This window comes from Barbus barbus (assembly GCF_936440315.1).
Source record: "Barbus barbus genome assembly, chromosome: 31".
NCBI classification, from domain to species: domain Eukaryota; kingdom Metazoa; phylum Chordata; class Actinopteri; order Cypriniformes; family Cyprinidae; genus Barbus; species Barbus barbus.
This window is the reverse complement of record NC_136759.1, coordinates 553,185-573,353: the sequence shown is the minus strand read 5'-3', so window position 1 is coordinate 573,353 and position 20,169 is coordinate 553,185. Positions and strand designations below refer to the sequence as shown.

Sequence of the window (20,169 nt, the reverse complement as noted above, 5' to 3'; positions counted from 1 at the left end):
GAGGGTTTGTTTTAAGATGTCCCTATAGAACTCATTGTATGAAGCTCTTGATTGGCTTCAACCTAAATCCAGAAGGCAAAATCACTGGTTTCAGTTTCTCTTTAAATGCATTTATTTAAATTATCCTCCTTATTTAAAACAGTTTCTGGTTCCATCTTCATCTACTTACTCCCTTCGACATATGCAGTATCCGCATTTTCTTGTTCCCAGAATCTTTACTGAAGTCGGTCATAGGTCTTTTCGATATAAAGCTCCATTTGACTGGAACAATCTCCCTTCTTCTCTTAGATCAATTACATCTTTCCGTCTCTTTAGGATCAATTTACTATCTCATTTGAAAATAACCTGCTTATGTTTTTAATTTTGGGTTGAGAATTGTCTTTGTTATATTAATTCTTGTTTATTTTTCTATATTTGTATATCTGTTTGTTTTTATGCTTGTACTAAAATGTTTTCTTGTATGTATATGCTCTTGTTTATAGTTGTAGACTGTGTGGGTGAATAGGGTAGTGAGCTGTTGGTTTCTTTTTTTTGTTTTTTTTTTGGTGCATTATTTGTGTGCTGTTTTGTGTGCTATTGGGTCCCCCTTGAAAATGAGATGTAGCATCTCAAGGGGCTTTCCCTTAATAAATTCAAATTAAAATCACCTTTCTACTGTCAGGATAGTAGACCATATAGGCTGGACTGTTTTTATCATACCCAACGAAGATGCCTTTGTCAGACCTTGAGTCTAGCTTCTTCCTGTCCTGTCTATAACACATTACCAAACTTCTGCATCCTGGGCATATTGGGTTTCCTTCCTGTTAGCATAAAGTAAGGTGTCTGTTTGGTGCGGTTATTAAAACATCTATTCCTCACTGCTGCTGTCTGGACTGCATACGGCCATAGCTCCTGGGGTAACTGACTTTCTAAGAGCATACATCTAGCCATTTCAAAAAGGGTTCTCCTGTTACACTCGGCAGTGCCATTCTGGTGTGGTGAGTATGGTGCTGATGTCTCATGTCTGATTTTGTTCCTGCGAAGTAATACTTGATAACCCTGTCCAGTAAACTCAGCACCATTATCAGACCTGATACATGTAACATTCCCATATGGGGCTGTGTCAGATAGGAACCTCTCTGTGGCGTCCACTGTCACTTTTGCGCTTCAAAAAGTACACAAACACTGCGCTTGAGTGGTCATCAGTAAAGGAAAGTGCGTACCTATACCCTTCTCTGGACTTTGGGTCAATGGGGCCTGCCAAGTCAGTGTGTATCAACTCTAGAGCTAACTTAGCTCTCACATCAGGCTTTCTATTCCTACTCTGAGTGAATTTAGCTTGGACACACACATCACATTGCATAGACTTGGGTACTTTACCCTTGATCGACATGCCATCCACAACATTCTCTAACTTCTGAACATCATTAAAATTGCAGTGTTCCAAAATCTCATGCCACTTCTGAATATCATGGCAACTCATACATTGATCATCAGTCATTGTTCACTGGCACAGTAGGCAAATAGAACAGCCTGTTATGTTCATGAATAAGAAAACATGTACCGTCTTTATACTGCAGGACGTCTTCACCCTCCTTGAAGATCACTGTTGCCCCGCTGGAAGTTGCAGCTCTCACGGAGATGATGTCTTGGGGATAAGAGGGGATGTACAGCGCCTGCTTCAGTGTGGCACTGAGGTGCCGCCCCCTGCTGTCGACCAGACACACCTCTGCTCCGCAACCCCCTTGTGCCATCGGCCAGCTCCACGCAGTGCGTCTCGGCCTGGAATCAGTCGTCGAAGCTCTTGAACCTGGCCAGCTCGGTGATGATAGATGTCGCACCGGTGTCCACCATCAACCCCTTTCTGGTGACGTCGCTCCCTGGTTGACGATCACTGGCCACCAACTTGAAAGCAAAAGTGTTGTCTGTCTCCTCGTACACCCCATGTGCGTCGTCCTGCCGTTGTGGTTTCCGTCCTCCTCGCCATGTGATAAGTTTACCATGGCTGTACCACTGATCACGCTGACACTGTCTTGCCTTGTGTCCACTCTGGCCACAACGGAAACACTCCATGTCCCTGCTCTCAGTGCTCCACACCCTTACGCCTGTCGGGGCACTGGCCTTCCTTGAATGCGCCCGGGCCCCCATGACATTGTCTTCGGCCACAGCTGTGCGCATACCTTCAGTGCTCTCGTAACTCCGCAATTGTCTTAAAATCTGCAAAAGAGAGAGTCTCATCCCTTTGAGTGACAAAAATGGGAAAAGGCTTGACTGATTCTGGCAGCCCCTTCAAAACCATTGCAACTAATAATCCATCACTCAATACTTCTCCAGCATTCCTCAGCGCTGTGATTGAGGTCTCGGCATGTATGACAATCAGTCACACTCTCACCACTCAGCCTTTGCAGGGAAGTCAATTCTGTATAGAGACTCACAATGCGGGGCTTACCCTTTCCAGCATAATAGTCCCGCAAGATCTTGAGTGCTCCACGCCCATCATCCGCAGCCTCTCACATGATCAGGGACAAACTTTTGTCATCAAGGAATTGGATCAGTTCAGCATATGCTTCAGCATTCTTTGCTGTATCCTCAGCCAGTGCGTCTGCATCCGCACCCACAGCGGTCTCATTCAAAATTGTGTCCTTCAATTTCTGCAACCACAGATGGCCCAAAAACTTTGTCTCCCACAGTTCATAATACTTTTAGTCTCCGTCGAACACAAGACGAGACCAACGTGAACTTATCCTTTCGCTCATAGTGCTGGCACTCCAAACCTTGAGACACAAACTCAAAACGTGCAGACAAACTGTCTTACTACTCACGCCGTATCTGCACAAACGGCAGCGCAGCGGAAGCGTGCTGGCCCATAACCTGTTAAACAGAGCTTGACTAGATACCGGCTAAGACAGAGAATAAACATGCTTCACACAGGCTGCAGTGAGAACAGTCAATCGTTTATTGGTACAGGCGCAGCTTAAATAGAACATCACATGGCATGGACACATGACAAACACACCTGAGAGAAATCCATAATAATTGGGAGCATACTCATTAACCAATCAATTAACAGCAAGAAAGTCAGATTTGCATAAGTTTATATATCTGAATTGTTACAACAAATCACAATTACCATTTTTATCTTATTCTGTAGCAAAAAGTGCTTCCATAGAATTGCAATATGTAGCCTAAACTCAGAATTCTGACCGAAAAAAAAAGAATTTGACGATATAAACTCAGAATTGCGAGAAAAAGTGCAGACTAAGATATTATTATTACTATATTGTTATTATTATTATATGACATGGCAGAAACAAGAATTGCTTTAAACAATGTATTTGATTCTTGCTACAGAAATGACACATTCATACTGTAAAAGCGACACATTTCTAATACCATAGTGATGATCATAATATAAACATTTAAATGACACTTTTTAAAATACCAGATATTGCAATAATGGTCGTGTCCAAAACAACAATAAATCAAAAACGTGATTAAAGTGAAACAGAATTTGACTGATAAAGTGCTTTGTTTAATTTCTTATTTAAATGAGTCTTTCCCTCGTTTAGATTGAATATAGTGAATCACTTTTGATTTGATTCAAACTAAACGATTCACTCACACAATGAACGATGCCATGGTGAAGAAGCTGAAGGCGGAGCTTGTTTGAAATCAATGATCACATTAAAACACATTATAAACCTCTCAGGATCTCCATCAGACAGACACTGAGGTGCTGTGTGTTCAGTCAACAGATCTTTATTAAACCAAACACGCAGAACTAGTCTCTCGACTGGAACGCCTTTATATGTTCCACTAATCTGCATTTACATTCATAATAAATATAAGATTCATTCTGCAGTCACCGCTCATGTAGGCCTGTTGATCAGCACCTCTGTCTCTTATTGCTGGGTTTTCTTTCAAATCTATGAAAACTCAATGACAACAGTGTGTGTGGGCGGAGTCTGTGACCAGACCTGCTCTCATTGGCTGCTTTCAGGAAAGTGCAACATGCAGGGAAAGAACACCGGTGTTTCCTGTCCAACACACACACACACACACACACACACACACACACACAGTCTCACACGCGCACACACACACTGATCTCCTGACCCCAGAACAGTTTTAGCCATGTACACACAGCAGAATGATTCAGATTTACAGTAACAGTCAAGAGCACAAATCACATTATTACTTCATCATACGTGCACACATGTCTCTTTATACTAGTCGTACCACTCAAGAAAGTATTGCATTACAATATAGATATGAATGCTGAAATATTCAAATGAGGAGGCGGGGCTATGCATATTCTCTGAGTGATGATTAGGGGGCGTGGCTTGTGTGATTGAGCACTAATCACGTGTCTCTATGGCTTTAGTGTTTAGTGTTTGATGAGAATTATATTTATGAACATCTGCAGTAGGATAGTGAAGCCTGATGAATGAACTGCCTCAATGAGTTTATGAATATATACCTTCATGAATGGACTAAATGTTGTGTTATTCTGTGTGTGTGTGTGTGTGTGTGTGTGTGTGTGTTTAACCCCTGCGTAGTTCATGTAGTTGCGCTGCCACTTTCCTCAGTTCAGCTTCAATCTCCAGCAGCTCCTGAAGGAGAAACACAGTTCAGTATTCAGCACACATTTCACTTCATATCTGCTCATCTACATGCTAATGTACTCATAAATGATCACAGAAGTAAACAATTCATATTTATAGCAGTGGATCTCAAGCAGGAGGCTGTATGGGCCTACAAGACTAAAAAGTATTTAAGTTAATAAATGATTATTAATATATTAAATGGTCTAAAAACTCTATTATTAATAAATCTTTATTGCATTTTTTACATTCTATTTATAATTTAATTTGCCTATTTTGTTTATTTTTTTTACCCCTCAATAACTCTTGTTTTTTTTTATACTTTATTAATACTTCCGGTTTCTGCTAATAAAGAAAGTTTGAAAACAAGCAGCTTTGTCATAATTAGAGCAGAAATGTTTATTAATAATCTAATAATTCTAATGTAACTTAAAATGCTAAAAAAATATATTTAAAAGATGTAAACTTTAATTGATTTCATGAATATTATTATTATTTTTTTTATATATATATATATATATATATATATATAATATACAGTACATTGCAATACAAATATTTATTTTTATCCCTTTAACTTGTTTTTAATTGAAGAACATATCAAAATTAATAGTGGTTAATTAATTTATCAATACTCCCAGTTTCTACTAATAAAGATTGAAAACATGCAGCTGTCATAATTACAGCAGAAATGATTCTTAATATTAAAATAATTTAATAGCTCTAAAATACACTACAACAATGAAAAAAACTATATCAAGATGTTAACTCAAATAGATTTCTTGAATATTATTATAAAAATAATAAGAAAAATAAATATTAACTGTTGTTTGAAAAACACGATTCTTGAAACTTCTGAAATCACAGAAATAATCATGGTTAATTACATTTATTAACATTACTAGTTTTTACGTTTAAACGTTTAAAAACAAGCAGTTTTGTCATAATATTTTTATTACTAAAGAAAACCATTAAACTTGTAATGTCACTGTAAAAATCTATTATTGAATAAATGTAAAAGTATAATTTATGGAATAGACCAATTCTGTGTTTGCAAACAGTGATGAGTTTTTTTTTTTTTTTTTTTTGTGGCATCAAAAAACCTGAAGTAAGGAATAAAGGAATAAAAAAACATTCTCACAATTCCCAGATTATATCTCAGACTTCTGATATAAATATGAATAACTCTCTTTTCCCCTCGGCTCAGAATCATGACTTTATATCCCACACTTCGGGATTTTTCCTCAGAATTGACAAACTCACTAATGTTGAGTTAAATCGACTTATAAAGCCTGAACTAGAACATATAAACTGATAAACAGAATTGAGATCAAATACTGTGTATGTATATATATATAAATACACACACATACAGTATATATTTATATTATACATATATTTTCTTAAATATGTACTTTAATGTGTGTGTATTTTTATATATATATATATATATATAATAAATATACAGTACACACATTATGTAAACAAACTTTGGCTACACTTTATTGTAAGGTGTCCTTGTTACAGTGTAATTATACTTTTAAATTCTGAGTAATATTAATTAACTACATGCACTTACTCTGTGATTAGGGTTTGGCTCAGGGTTACGTGCATGTAATTATGCATAATTTATTGTTACTATAATAATAAGTACATGTAACAAGGACACCTTAAAATAAAGTGTTACCAAAATCTTTTATTTTGGATGTGATTAATCGTTGCCCAGCACTACTGTTTTTGCAAATAAACTCAATTTATATTCATATAATTTATATTATATATAAATATATTTAATATATAAACATATTTTTTTCTTAAATATATACATGCATGTGTGTATACATAATAAATATACACAGTAATATTATGTACACAATCTTTTATTTTGGATGCGATTAATCGTGATTAATAGTTGCCCAGCACTAAAACAATATAATTTATAGCAAAATATAGTTGTAAAAATATAACAATATATTTCTAGTTTTATGTCCTTCTAATGAACATGATGCAGCACATCTTTATCTCTCACCTCATCTTCTTCCTCCTCCTCCTCCTCTTCATCATGCTGTCTGTCCTCCTCCTCCTCCTCGTCTCTCTCTCTCTCGAACTGTCTTGTGGCTTCATCGCTGGCGTTCTCCATCTCCCGCTTCTCCTTCTTCTCCTCCTTCACGCGCTCCATCTTCCTCATCAGCTCCTGCAGCTCCTCCTGTTTCTCCTTCTCTTTGTTCCAGCTCTTGGTGTCGTTCTTCTGCTCCTCCAGTAGCTCCTTCAGCTCCTTCTCAACCATCAGCTCCAGCTCATTCTTCCTCTTCTCCTCCTCCTCCTCGTTCCTTCTGCGTTTCTTCTCCTGTTGTTTGCTCTTCAGCTCCTTCAGAAGCTCTTCCAGCTCCTGGTCTTGTCTCCTCTGGATCTCCGTCTTCTGGATCTCCTCCTGCAGAAGCTCATCCAGGTCTCGCTCATTCTGCTCCTTCATCGCTCCCTCATCTTCCTCCTCCTCCTCCTCCTCGTCGTTGAGCTCGTAGTCGTCTCTCTCGTGGGTGTATTCTCGCTCTCTGTCATTCTCTGGAAAAAAACAAACACATGTATCATTTTATGAACAACAGCCAATCAGAATCCATTTAATGAGCCCAAGCATTTAAAGAGACAGTTCACCTAAAAATGAATTCTGTCACCATTTACTCTGCCTCATGATGTTCTAAACCAGTTTGTTGAACACAAAAGATATTTAAGAATAGGGTTTGTAACCAAACAGTTGACGGTAGCCATCGACTCTCATAGTATTTGTTTTCTGTATAATGGAAGTGAATGGCTACCGGCAACTGTTTGGTTACTAACCCTATTCTTCAAAATATCATCTTTTGGTGATCTCTGTGTCTTTAATGCGGCAGACTGAACTGAATGGATCTAATTAAATAATGACTCTACTGTCTTCTTAATGTGACAGTTATCTTCATTATGTAAAGACAGTAACTCTACTTATCTTTACATAAAGTGTGTGTGTACGGTTTAATTTAAATTTTAAATATCTTTTATATATAAAATAAATTATGAATATAATTAGTGCTGTCAAATGATTAGTTGTGATTAATCGCATCCAAAATAAAAGTTTGTTTACATAAAATGTGTGTACTGTGTTTTATTATGTAAATATGCATACACATACATACAGTATATATTTTGAAAAGATTTACATGTGTTTACATATATCTATATTTATATTAATTTAATTTATATTATAAATAAATATATTTAATATATAAACAACCTATTTTTCTGAAATGTATACATGCATGTGTGTGTATTTATATATACATAATAAATATACACAGACATATATTATGTAAACAAACTTTTATTTTGGATGCGATTAATTATTTGACAGCACTAATGAGTTTTTCATATCACAGCCCTACAACTTAAAAAAAAATTCAGCTTATTTGCAAAAAGGCTTAATGTTAGCTAATTTAAAGCTAATAATTAGCTCATAAAAATATCAATGTTTTTTCCCCAAAAAAAGGCAGAAAAAAAGGAATGAATATTTTTCTAATTCTATATATGTATCAGCACTTATCAAAATAATAAAGGCAGGCAAAGGCCAAACATTTCTATTTTAATAACAAAAAGAAGTATTCAAAATGTATTATTTAACTTACAATCTGCAAAGGAGCGGAAAAATGTTCAAAAACTCAATTTAATGTCAAAGAAACAAATGTTTTTGTTTGTATGCAGTAGAAGCAGAAATCATCAGGTTCATGTTTGATTTTCTTCAGTCTCTGTGATCAGGATCAGCATCAAATCCTGTCACGCATGTGAAAATGAGCGGAGAATTGATCAGATATGTCAGACTGGAGTCATGTTTGAGTGTTTTTCTGCTGATTAAGGGAGAATATGAGATTCTTCACCACACAAATGATTCTCAAAAGCAAAAATGCATCATATTTAGTAAGAAATTGTGACGTGAAAGAGCGAAGCAGACACTGTTTTTGGGATCAGCAGCTCAGAACGAGTCAGAAACGAGTATGATGCATGACTGATATTGATGAACTGTGCAAAATTGACTTCATAGATCTCTATTTGACTTTATTTCACTGCTGGTTATACACTGTATAATTGTGTATGTGACAAATAAAACTCTTGAATCTTGTCTTCTATAGTGCATATCTCATAACTGATGATTTTGTAGTGTTTGACGGACCGTGTTGGGCCAGCTCCTGTAGCTGTTTTAGCAGACCCTCGTGTCTCTCCTGAGCGTTCAGAACATCATCTGTGAACAAAACCAGCACACAGTCACTCTGTCTCAGCGCTTCTGTTCATACAGCGGGTAAAATGTGACCCTGGAGCACAAAACCAGTCATAAGGGGCAATTTTGTGAAATTGAGATTTATACATAATCTGAAGCTGAATAAATAATCTTTCCATTGATGTATGGTTTGTTATGATAGGACAATATTTGTCTGAGATACAACCAGTGCCGTATCTACCATTGAGGACACCGAGGTCATGTCCTCGGTATTTTTTCCCGAAATTTCAAATTAGTCAATCCAGCAGTGATGATCAATGCCAAACACAGAACCCGGTCCGTATCCGAATCCATATATGTGGTCTGTATTTTCTCCCAATTAAATTCACATTCTTCGTCTAATCTCTCAGGTGAAATCTCCGCCTCTATCTGTCTTTGCAGGCAGCGGCACTTGACGTCACGTTACCTAGGCTACAGATTCAGAGAGGCGGGAAAGCCGTATGTTTTTTCACGTAAGCTAGTACATCGATCGTAGTGTGGTCTTGAGCGAAATGCAGACATGAAGAGGAACTTGCATCAAACTAAATTAAGTTTTAAAAAGCCAACAACAGAAGGGCAGGGAAAGAGTAGGAGAGAAGGTGCGCCTGTGTGTGTCAGTGGCAGACTGTTCAGCACTGTCAAGCGCTAAGTTTCATTTGTCATTAGAATCCACTGATCTATAATAGAGAACTGGATAGTTCATGACGTCATAAAAGTGAAGCCACCGCACCGGTGTGTGTGTGTGTGTGTGTGTGGGGGGGTTAGAAAAAATGACCTCGGTATTTGAAAAATCCTGGCTATGGCCCTGGATACAACTATTTGAAAATCTGGAATCTGAGGGAGCAAAAAAATCTAAATATTGAGAAAATCTGCTATTTCCTGTTATTTTGTTTCATTACCTGTGTCCTGTCCTGTTACTGTCCTTCTGTTGCACTGTGGAGCTTCTGTCACTACAACAAATTCCTTGTATGTGTAAACATACCTGACCAATAAAGCTCATTCTGATTCTGATTCTGATTCTAAAGTTGTTCAAATGAAGTTCTTAGCAATGCATATTACTAATCAAAAATTAAGTTTTGATATATTTACAGTATGAAATTTACAAAATACAGTGCCCTCCACTAATATTGGCACCCTTGGTAAATATGAGCAAAGGCGGCTGTGAAAATAAATCTGCATTATTTATCCTTTTAATCTTTCATTCAAAAAATTCACAAAATTCCAACCTATCATTGAAATAAAACAATTGAAAGTGGGGAGAAAATCTCATTGTGAAATAAATACTTTCTCTAGTTTATATTGGCACCCAATTATTGCAACGTCCTTTTCCCGAGATAACAGCTCTGAGTTTTCTCCTATAACGCCTGAAGAGTTTGGAGAACACCTGATAGGAGATCAGAGACCATTCCTTCATCTAAAAGCTCTCCAGATCCTTCAGATTCACGGTTTCTTCTTTTCAGTTCCCTTCACTCATTTTCTGTAGGGTTCAGGTCAGGGAACTGGCCATTTTGTGCTCAGTGACACATTTTTGTTTATTTTGATGTTTGTTTTGGATTGTTGTCCTGGTGGAAGATCCAAACATGGCCCATTATAAGATTTCTAACAGATGCAGTTTTTATCTGATGGTATTTGATAGAATCCATGATGCCATGTGTCTAAACAAGATGTCCAGGACCTCTGGCAGAAAAAGAGGCCCACAACATCAGAAATACAGCAGTATATTTAACCGTGGACATGGGGTACTTTTATATCCCTGTTTGTACTAAACCCATCTTGAGTGTTTGCTGCTAAAAAGATGATTTGTTAGTTTGATCTGAGCATAGAAGCCAGTCTCATTTGACGTCCCAGTCGTGTCTGATAACTGAATGTGCTGGAGATTGTTTCTAGATGAGCTAGGATAATTTTTCTTGAAACCCTCCTGAACAACATGTGCTGATGTAGGGGCTGTTTGATATATTTTTGGCTTTCTGACCCCGAGACTCAACCATTTTCTGCAGTTCTCCAGCTGTGGTCCTTGGGAGTCTTTAGTCACTCAAACTCTCCTCTTCAGCGTGCATTAGGACGATATAGACACACGTCCTCTTCCAGACAGATTTGTAACATCTTTACTTGATTGGAAATTCTTAATTATTGCCCTGATGGTGGAAATGAGGTTTTTCAATGCTTTAGCTCTTTTCTTACAGACACTTTTTATTTTGTGAAGCTCAACAATCTTGTGCTGCACATCAGAACTATCTTATTCTTAGGTTGTATTCGTTGTGATGGATGATTCAGGGGATTTGGGCTTTGTGTTCCTCATATTTATAATCCTGTGGAACAGAAGCCATGGCTGGACAGTTTCATGCTCCTAGTCACCCTGGTGTGCTAACAACTGTAAATATGAATGGGAATATACTTCAGATATTTTACTCATCAGAATTTCTAGGGGTGCCAATAATTGTGGCCAACATTCATTGGAGAAAAACATTTATTTCCTCATGAGATTTTCTTTCAATGGTTTTACTTTCATGAAAGGTTAGAATTTTGTGAATTCTTTGAGTGAAAGATTGAAAGGATAAACAATGCAGATTTATTTTCACAGCTGCCTTTGCTCATATTTATCAAGGGCGCCAATATTAGTGGAGGGCACTGTATCTTCATGGAACATGATCTTAATATCCTAATGATTTTTGTCATAAAAGAGAAATGTATAATTTTGATCCATACAATGTATTGTTGTCTATTGCTGCAAATATACCTGTGTTACTGATGACTGCTTTTGTGCTGCAGGGTCACTAAGTATTGAACACGTCACCATTTTTTTCAGTAAATATATTTCTAAAGATGCTGTTGACATGAAATTTTCACCAGATGTCGGTAAAAACCAAAGTAATCCATACATACAAAGAAAACAAAACAAATAAGTTCAGAAATTGAGTTGTGTGTAATAAAATGGAATGACACGGGGAAAAAGTACTGAACTACTGAAATGTATTGAATACTTTGTACAAAAGCGTTTGTTGGTGATGAGAGCTTCAAGACGCCTCCTGCAGGAGAAACTAGTGGCATGCGTTGCTCAGCTGTGATTTAATCTTCAAATCTTGAAGGATCTGTGGGTCTCTTCTATGAACTCTGATCTTTAGTTCTTATTTTCTATTGGATTGAAGTCAGGTGATTGGCTGGCCGTTCTAGCAGCTTTATTCTCTTTCCCTGAAACCAGTCCAGAGTGTCCTTGGCTGTGTCTGGGATCACTGTCATCCGTGTTTCATCTTCATCCTGGTACTGTAGGTGTTGGACTGAAGCAGCTAATAATCATTTCCACTGACGAGGGGCAGGATTGCTTTCTAATTACTGATAGATTTCTGGCTTTCCATGCCTTTTTGCACCTCGCTTTCTTCATGTGTTCAATACTTTTTCCCCGTGTCATTCCATTTTATTACACATAACTTCATTTCTGAACTTGTTTGTTTTTGTTTTTTGTATGTATGGATTACTTGGGTTGTTACTGATATCTGGTGAAAATTTCATGTCAACAGCACCTTTAGAAATATATTAACTGAGAAAAATGGTGACGTGTTCAATACTTATTTTACCCGCTGTACAGTAAATGTTAATGGAGTCCAATGCTGATTGGTCTCGAACATTCCTCAGAATATCTTCTTTAGTGTCTCACAGAAGAAAGTCAGTCATACAGGTTTGGAAAGCTGATTTTTGGATATCAGAATCTCACCGGTCTTGTGTCGGTCACAGCCGGCCGTCGGTCCGTTAGCACTGATACTGACGTCTTCAGAACCACAGTCAGTGCTCTGATGTAAACATACACACACACACACACACACACACACACACACACACGGGTTAGTCCACAGACATCCACACACACATCAGAAGACAGAAATCATCAGGGAAACGTGTCTGACCTTCTCATCCGCCAGAGGAACACATCTCACTGCAGACGAGAGCAGAAACACAGACACAAATTAAACCCTGAGCTTGGACTATGATCCACATGGAATAAGAGAGAGAAAACATATATATATTTTTGTGCCTTTGGATGTCAGAATCAGAATGCAAATCATTTTTATAGAATACTGTCGTCAAATGCAAATTTATATGTTCTAGTTCAGGCTTTAACTCGATTTAACTCAACAATAGTGAGTTTGTCAATTCTGAGGAAAAAATCCAGAATTGTGGGATATTATCTCAATTCCTCAGCATATCCAACAGCGCAGAAAAACTTGATGTAACAGAAACTATGGACTCTCTCTTTTCTAGCACTTTAGATACAGTTGCTCCTTTACGCTTAAGGAAGATCAAAGAAAACCGTCTGACTCCGTGGTATAATGAGCACACTCGCACCTTAAAGAGAGCAGCCCGGAAAATGGAGCGCAGATGGAGGAAAACAAAACTAGAGGTGTTTAGTATAGCCTGGCGGGAAAATACCCTATCCTACAGAAAAGCATTAAAAACTGCTAGATCTGATTACTTTTCATCTCTTCTAGAAGAAAACAAACATAACCCCCGGTATTTATTCAATACAGTCACTAAATTAACAAAAAAATAAAGCATCAACAGGTGTTGGTATTTCCCAGCAGCACAGCAGTCATGACTTTATGAGCTACTTTACTTCCAAGATCGATTCTATCAGAGAAAAAAATTATAACCATACAGCTGTCAGATACAGTATCGCATCAGATCACTATAGATCCCCTGAGGAACGATTTCACTCATTCTCTACTATAGGAGAGGAAGAATTGTATAAATCTGTTAAATCATCTACACAACCTGTATGTTAGGCCCTATTCCATCTAAACTACTAAAAGAGCTGCTTCCAGAAGTGACAGATCCTATTTTGGCTATAATTAATTCATCACTGTCATTAGGATATGTCCCCAAAACCTTCAAATTGGCTGTTATTAAGCCTCTCATTAAAAAAACACAACTTGACCCCAAAGATTTAGTTAATTACAGACCGATCTCAAATCTCCTTTTTCTGTCAAATATACTAGAAAAGGTAGTATCCTCACAATTATATTCCTTCTTAGAGAAAAATAGTATTTGTGAGGAATTCCAGTCGGGATTTAGACCGTATCATAGTACTGAGACTGCTCTCATTAGAGATACAAATGACCTGCTTCTATCATCTGATCGTGGTTGTCTCTCTTTATTAGTGCTACTGGATCTTAGCACTGCGTTCGACACTATCGACCACAACATTCTTTTAAATAGACTAGAACACTTTGTTGGCATTAGTGGAAGTGCATTAGCATGGTTCAAATCGTACGTATCTGACCGCCATCAGTTCGTAGCAGTGAATGAAGAGGTATCATATCGATCACAAGTGCAGTATGGAGTACCTCAAGGCTCAGTACTAGGGCCGTTACTTTTCACGCTTTACATGTTACCCTTGGGAGAAACACACCAAATTGAGAAACTAACGGAATGCATAGTTGATATAAAAAACTGGATGACGAGTAACATCTTACTGCTAAATTCTGAAAAAACAGAGGTGTTAATTATCAGACCTAAAACCCCCACATGTAATAACCTAGAACACTATCTAACACTTGACGGCTGCTCTGTAAATTCTTCTTCATCAGTTAGGAACCTAGGTGTGCTGTTTGATAGCAATCTTTCATTTGAAAGCCATGTTTCTAGCATCTGTAAAACTGCGTTTTTCCATCTCAAAAACATCTAAATTGCGACCTATGCTCTCAACGTCAAATGCAGAAATGCTAATTCATGCGTTTATGACCTCAAGGTTAGACTATTGTAATGCTTTATTGGGTGGTTGTTCTGCACGTTTGATCAACAAACTACAGCTGGTCCAAAATGCAGCAGCTAGAGTTCTTACTAGAACCAGGAAGTACGACAATATTAGCCCGGTTCTGTCAACACTGCACTGGCTCCCTATCAAACATCGTATAGATTTTAAAATCTTGTTTATTACTTATAAAGCCCTGAATGGCTTAGCTCCTCAGTACTTGAGCGAGCTCTTATCACATTATAGTCCTCCACGTCTGCTGCGTTCTCAAAACTCTGGCCGTTTGATAATACCTAGAATATCAAAATCAACGGCAGGCGGCAGATCCTTTTCCTATTTAGCACCCAAACTCTGGAACAATCTACCTAACACTGTTCTGGAGGCAGACACACTCTGTCAGTTTAAATCTAGATTAAAGACATTTCTTTAACCTGGCGTACACATAACACACTAATACACTTCTATTAATCAAATCCGTTAAAGGATTGTTAGGCTGCATTAATTAGATCAACTGGAACCGGGAACACTCCTCATAACACATGATGTACTCGTTACATCATAAGAAGAATAGCATCTACGCTAATATTTGTCTGTTTCTATTCTGTTTCTCAGTCCGTGTCTGGATCAGATGGTGGATCAGTGCTGGGAGATGATGCATGTGGCCCTGATCGTCAGCGGAGGCCGGACACCTGGATGAGCCCCGGAGACATATCCCCAGTGAAGACCTCGACTAAACATACAGTAAAACTAAAAATAAAACAAAATAACTAAAAATATAATAAAATACCCAACTACATAATACTATTATTGTTAGAAATTGAAACAATATAAAAATAGAAATATAATACATTTAAAATTTTAATTAAATCAATAATTAAACAATAATTAAACAATAATATCCTGGCCAGAGGAGAACTGGCCCCCGACAGAGCCTGGTTTCTCCCAGGGTTCCTTCTCCATTCTGTCTCAGAGGGAGTTCTGGTTCCTTGCCGCTGTCTCCTCTGGCTTGCTCAGCTGGGGACACTTCATTTCTAGCGATTATCATCAATTTGATTTCACAGATACTATTTAAACTAAACTGAGCTAGACAATGACATCTTTGAATTCAATAATGAAATGCCTTTAACTGAAAATTGAGTGTTTAATCTTATTATTATTATACATTACTGACACTCTATCCTCCAATCTGATACTGTTAAGTGCTGTGCCACAATCTGTATTGTTAAAAGCGCTTTATAAATAAAGCTGACTTGACTTGATTCTGAGCCCGAGGAGAAAAAAGAGAATGACCAGTTGATATTTCTTATCAGAAGTCTGAGATATTGTGGGAAAAAAGTTGGAATTTTGAAATATAAACTCAAATGTATCTTTTTTATTATTCATTTATTTCATGGCTTCCATAGACTGCTACTTGAAAACTGTCATTTTCTGCCACAAAAAAACTCATCACAGCTTGCAAACACTGAATTGGTCTTTAGGAGTTTTAACTTTATGGATGATGGGAGAGAATGTTGTGAGGAGTCTTTATGCCATCTGTTTGTGGATTGCCAGAGTGTAAAATCATTCTGGAAAGATTGTTTCTCTGCTTTTGCAGTTAAAAGTAGTTTAATAATAACACTGAATGTGAAAGAAATTATTTGTTATTATGAAAATGATGATAAAAATAGTCACAATTTGGTAAATTTCATCATCCTGAATGGCACATTTTCATTCTGTCAAAATCTCCTACTTTGTACAGTTTTCTCTAACGAACTTACTGTTTAAATGAAGTCTCTTAAAGTTGTGACAAATGTAAAAGCTATTGTTAAGATATTATGAATCTGTATTTGGCGTCTTGTGAATGCCTTTTTTTTTTGTTTTATTTTATCTGGCTTTTGTTCTTTAGTCATCTTTGGAGCTTCAAGCTTTGATGCCTGCTTTTCTGTAAAAATGTTGTAAGTTTTAATAAAATTTAAAAAAAGTTGTATAGGGCTGGAGTTTAATGGAGTAAATGATTGGAGAAATCCTGCATGTGTCACCAGAGAGAAGGGACATTCTGGCAAAATGTTCACGTTAGGTCTGAATAAAGGTCATTCAAATAATGGACGTAATAAAGCAGAATACACAGTTGAGCTCGTCTACTTATTGAGCAATCAGAACTCCGATTTGATTATGATTATTTATACACCGTTTTGCATGTAAATATACAGAAGATGTCTGAAAACTAAAGCTTTATTTTAGTATGATTGATAAAATTAGAGTTTGTATTCATCATTCGTTCATATTTTTAATTTTAATTAAAATTTTAGTAGCCATTTCTTAAGTGGTTACGTTTTATTTTAAGGTCTGAGTAATATTAATTAACTACATGCACTTATTTTATGGTTAGGATTAGGATTAGGGTTACTTGCATGCAGTTATGCATAATTTATTGTTATAATAAGTACATGTAACTTGTGTAACAAGGGCACCTTAAAATGTTTTATCATTTTTATTTCAGTTTTACATTTACATTTAGTCATTTGGCAGACACTTTTATCCAAAGCGACTTACAATTGGGGAATACACAAAGCGATTAATCTTGAAGAGGCAATCAGACAGAGGAAGTGCTCTTAGCACCAAGTCTCAGGCATTGTTCAAATAAATACAAGCTAGGAAGGGAGGGAGAGAAAGATAGAGGGAAAGAGTTTAGGATGAAGTCAAGTACTGCTGAAAGAGATGAGTTTTCAGTTGCTGCTTGAAGATTGCCAGGGATCCGGCATTCCGGATAGGGGTGGGAAGATTATTCCAGCAGCCAGGAATGGTGAACGAGAATGTTCTGGAGAGTGATTTTGAGCCTCTCTGTGATGGTACCACAAGGCGTCGCTCACTAGCAGATCTCAGACTTCTGGAGGGGATGTAGGTTCGTAATAGTGAGTGGAAGTAGGAGGGTGCTGAGCCTGTGGTAGTTCTGTATGCAAGCATCAGTGTCTTGAACTTGATGAGAGCTGCCACTGGTAGCCAGTGCAAGGAGATGAAGAGAGGTGTAACATGTGCTCTTTTGGGCTCGTTGAAGATCAGTCGTGCCGCTGCATTCTGAATCATTTGTAGAGGATTGATTGTGTTTGATGGCAGACCAGCCAGAAGAGCATTGCAGTAGTCCAGCCTGGGCAAGACAAGTGCCTGGACAAGAAGTCGTGCAGCATGCTCTGTCAGAAAGGGCCTGATCTTTCTGATGTTGTGTAGTGCAAACCTGCAGCATCGAGCAGTCTTTGCAATGTGCTCTTTGAAGGTCAGCTGGTCATCAAAGATTACACCAAGATTTCTGACCGAAATCGAGTTTTTAGAAGTTAACAATAATGACCCATATGAGAGCAGAACTGCTGCTCTTTTATCAGCTTTCGAAGCGAATTAAACTCTAAATATTCTGATTCTGCATCATTAACACTCATAATTGCAAACATGTTTTGTATCACAAGTTTTCTAAAGTGTTAGGTTTAAATATGCAAATGAGGTATTATTTAATGAAATATGCACTAATTTGCATACATGTCTAGTACAAAAATCTGAACACTGGATGAAGTCAGGTTCAAAATTATTTTTTTGACAGAGTCAAATGTTTTTAAGGGAATTTAGGTCTCTCATTTTAGTCTCTCTCATACTTAATATTTTTTCACAATTTTTGGGGAATAAAATGTTGCCTATAATCAAGCAAATGATATATGAACAAATCCCTCTGTAAAAACCTTCAGGATATAGACAGGAATAAAAATATAAAGGTGGCTCAGTGTAGGAGAAAACGGCCTTTAAAATATGTATCGTCTTTGAAATCCATTGACATAAATATATAAAGTGCTATAAAAAAAACACTTAACCGTGTCTTTTGGATGTTTTATTTGCACTAGTCTGAAAAAACACTCTGAAAAACCCAAAAACCCAGAATGTCAATCTTGACAGGTGTTTTTATCTGTTAATCTGACTTTGTCCTGACGAGGAGAATAATCCCAGATTACCTGCTATTCCTGTCTCACCTGAGCAGCTCAAACTAAACTCAGCACATCATTCATCAATTAGGCTTTTAATGCATTTGATGGGTAATGTGCCATCATTTCTTTGTGTGGAAGATTCGTATTCAGGGGTTTAGTTAGGTACATATGTCTGTGTGCGTGGATTTAATTGCGGTTGCTGCTTTAACAATATAATTTCCTGTGAAGGATTAATAAAATATTTAATAATAATAAACGCTGGTTTGATCGATTATATAACGCGTATTACCAGCTGCTGCTGTGTGAAATCGACCCCAAATCACCTCCAAACGATACAGCTGGACACGAACTGGACGCTTTCATCGACACTGATGCAGATTTATATCAAAGTGTAAGATTACTCACCTGCAGCGCAGAACACACACGCCGCCGTCCAGAACACCAGCACGCGCATCATGCACACGCACACACACGGGCGCGCGCACAGCAGAAACGATGCTGCTGATGATGAAGATTAAGATGTTTTGATCACGTCTGTTTGTAGGGAGAGACTACAGGGAAATCCACCTGGAGGACATGATGGGCTCTGCGCGCTCCCGCGGCGTGCCCGCACACAGATAGAGCCAGTGCGCGTGTCCGTGCGCGCGCTCAAGGCTGTCAAGGAGATTATAGTTCTCAGCGACACAAAGAAATTAAAATATAACAAAATAATTATTAAAAACCCAAAGACGTACAAAGCACTAATATTTTATTAGACAAAATATCAAATTATTAGTGTTTGAACCGCATTTTCTGAAAATAATTTGCTTCGTTTTTTTATTTTTTACTTTATTTTATTTGTACTGTAGTGGAACCAGTTCTGAAAAAGCACTATTTCACATTTCTCCACAAAGCGACATTATTTAATAATATATCAATACATTTCTGATTCAGAATAAAGTCACAATAACAAGGTTACAGTACAATCTCATACAACACAACTCTTTTGTTAAACTATAAACATTTTACAGCATTTATGAGTCTTTCCTAAATGTTCATTAATACAAATTCAATTAACTAAACGACAGAACTCGACTTTAATATATTGTTTGTTCATATTAACACATTTTTAGTAATTTTGTTGAGCTTGTTATTTGTTGCTTCATTTTATTAGTTATTTTATAGAATCTATAATACAGACTATAAAAATAAACTAATGCATATTAAATAAAAACTATGTAGAGTTTATATAGTGTTCATTTTTATTTATTAGTTTTATTTTAGCACTTAAACTAAACAAGGAGACATCTTACCTTGGCAACTAGAGAAGTAACAAAGTTTGATAAAATAAGTTTCATAGTTTTAAATAAAACACGTTTTGTTTCAGACAACAAAGTGTTTTTCTCTTTTTAATAGTTTTAGTTTATGATAATAGCCCTGGTATAGATCTAGTTTCTACATTTGCATCAGTGGTGTAGTGGTGCCTGGAGAAGTGGGTATACTCTTAATTTATGCCCCCAGTTTTTTTTTTTTTTAAGCAGCTCTGCAAAGGATGAACTACCTGTGTCAAAAACAGTGACATGTAAAATAGTCTTGCATATTTAGTTCACTCCAAAATGGGCCAGTAATATTTGCACTCTG

General features: G+C 37.1%; 1 protein-coding gene across 1 annotated transcript; it reads right to left on the bottom strand.

The window, feature by feature from the left end:
- Positions 1 to 2,913: 2,913 nt before the first annotated feature.
- Positions 2,914 to 19,219, bottom strand: LOC306851212 (uncharacterized protein). Its single transcript, XM_079387368.1, has 6 exons — positions 18,955 to 19,219; positions 12,762 to 12,790; positions 12,572 to 12,647; positions 8,779 to 8,847; positions 6,613 to 7,145; positions 2,914 to 4,592 (listed from the first exon to the last, which is right to left on the bottom strand). Exons 1-6 carry the CDS (start codon positions 19,004 to 19,006, stop codon positions 4,524 to 4,526), a joined length of 828 nt encoding a protein of 275 aa, XP_079243494.1. The 5' UTR covers positions 19,007 to 19,219; the 3' UTR covers positions 2,914 to 4,523.
- Between the last annotated feature and the right edge of the window lie 950 nt (positions 19,220 to 20,169).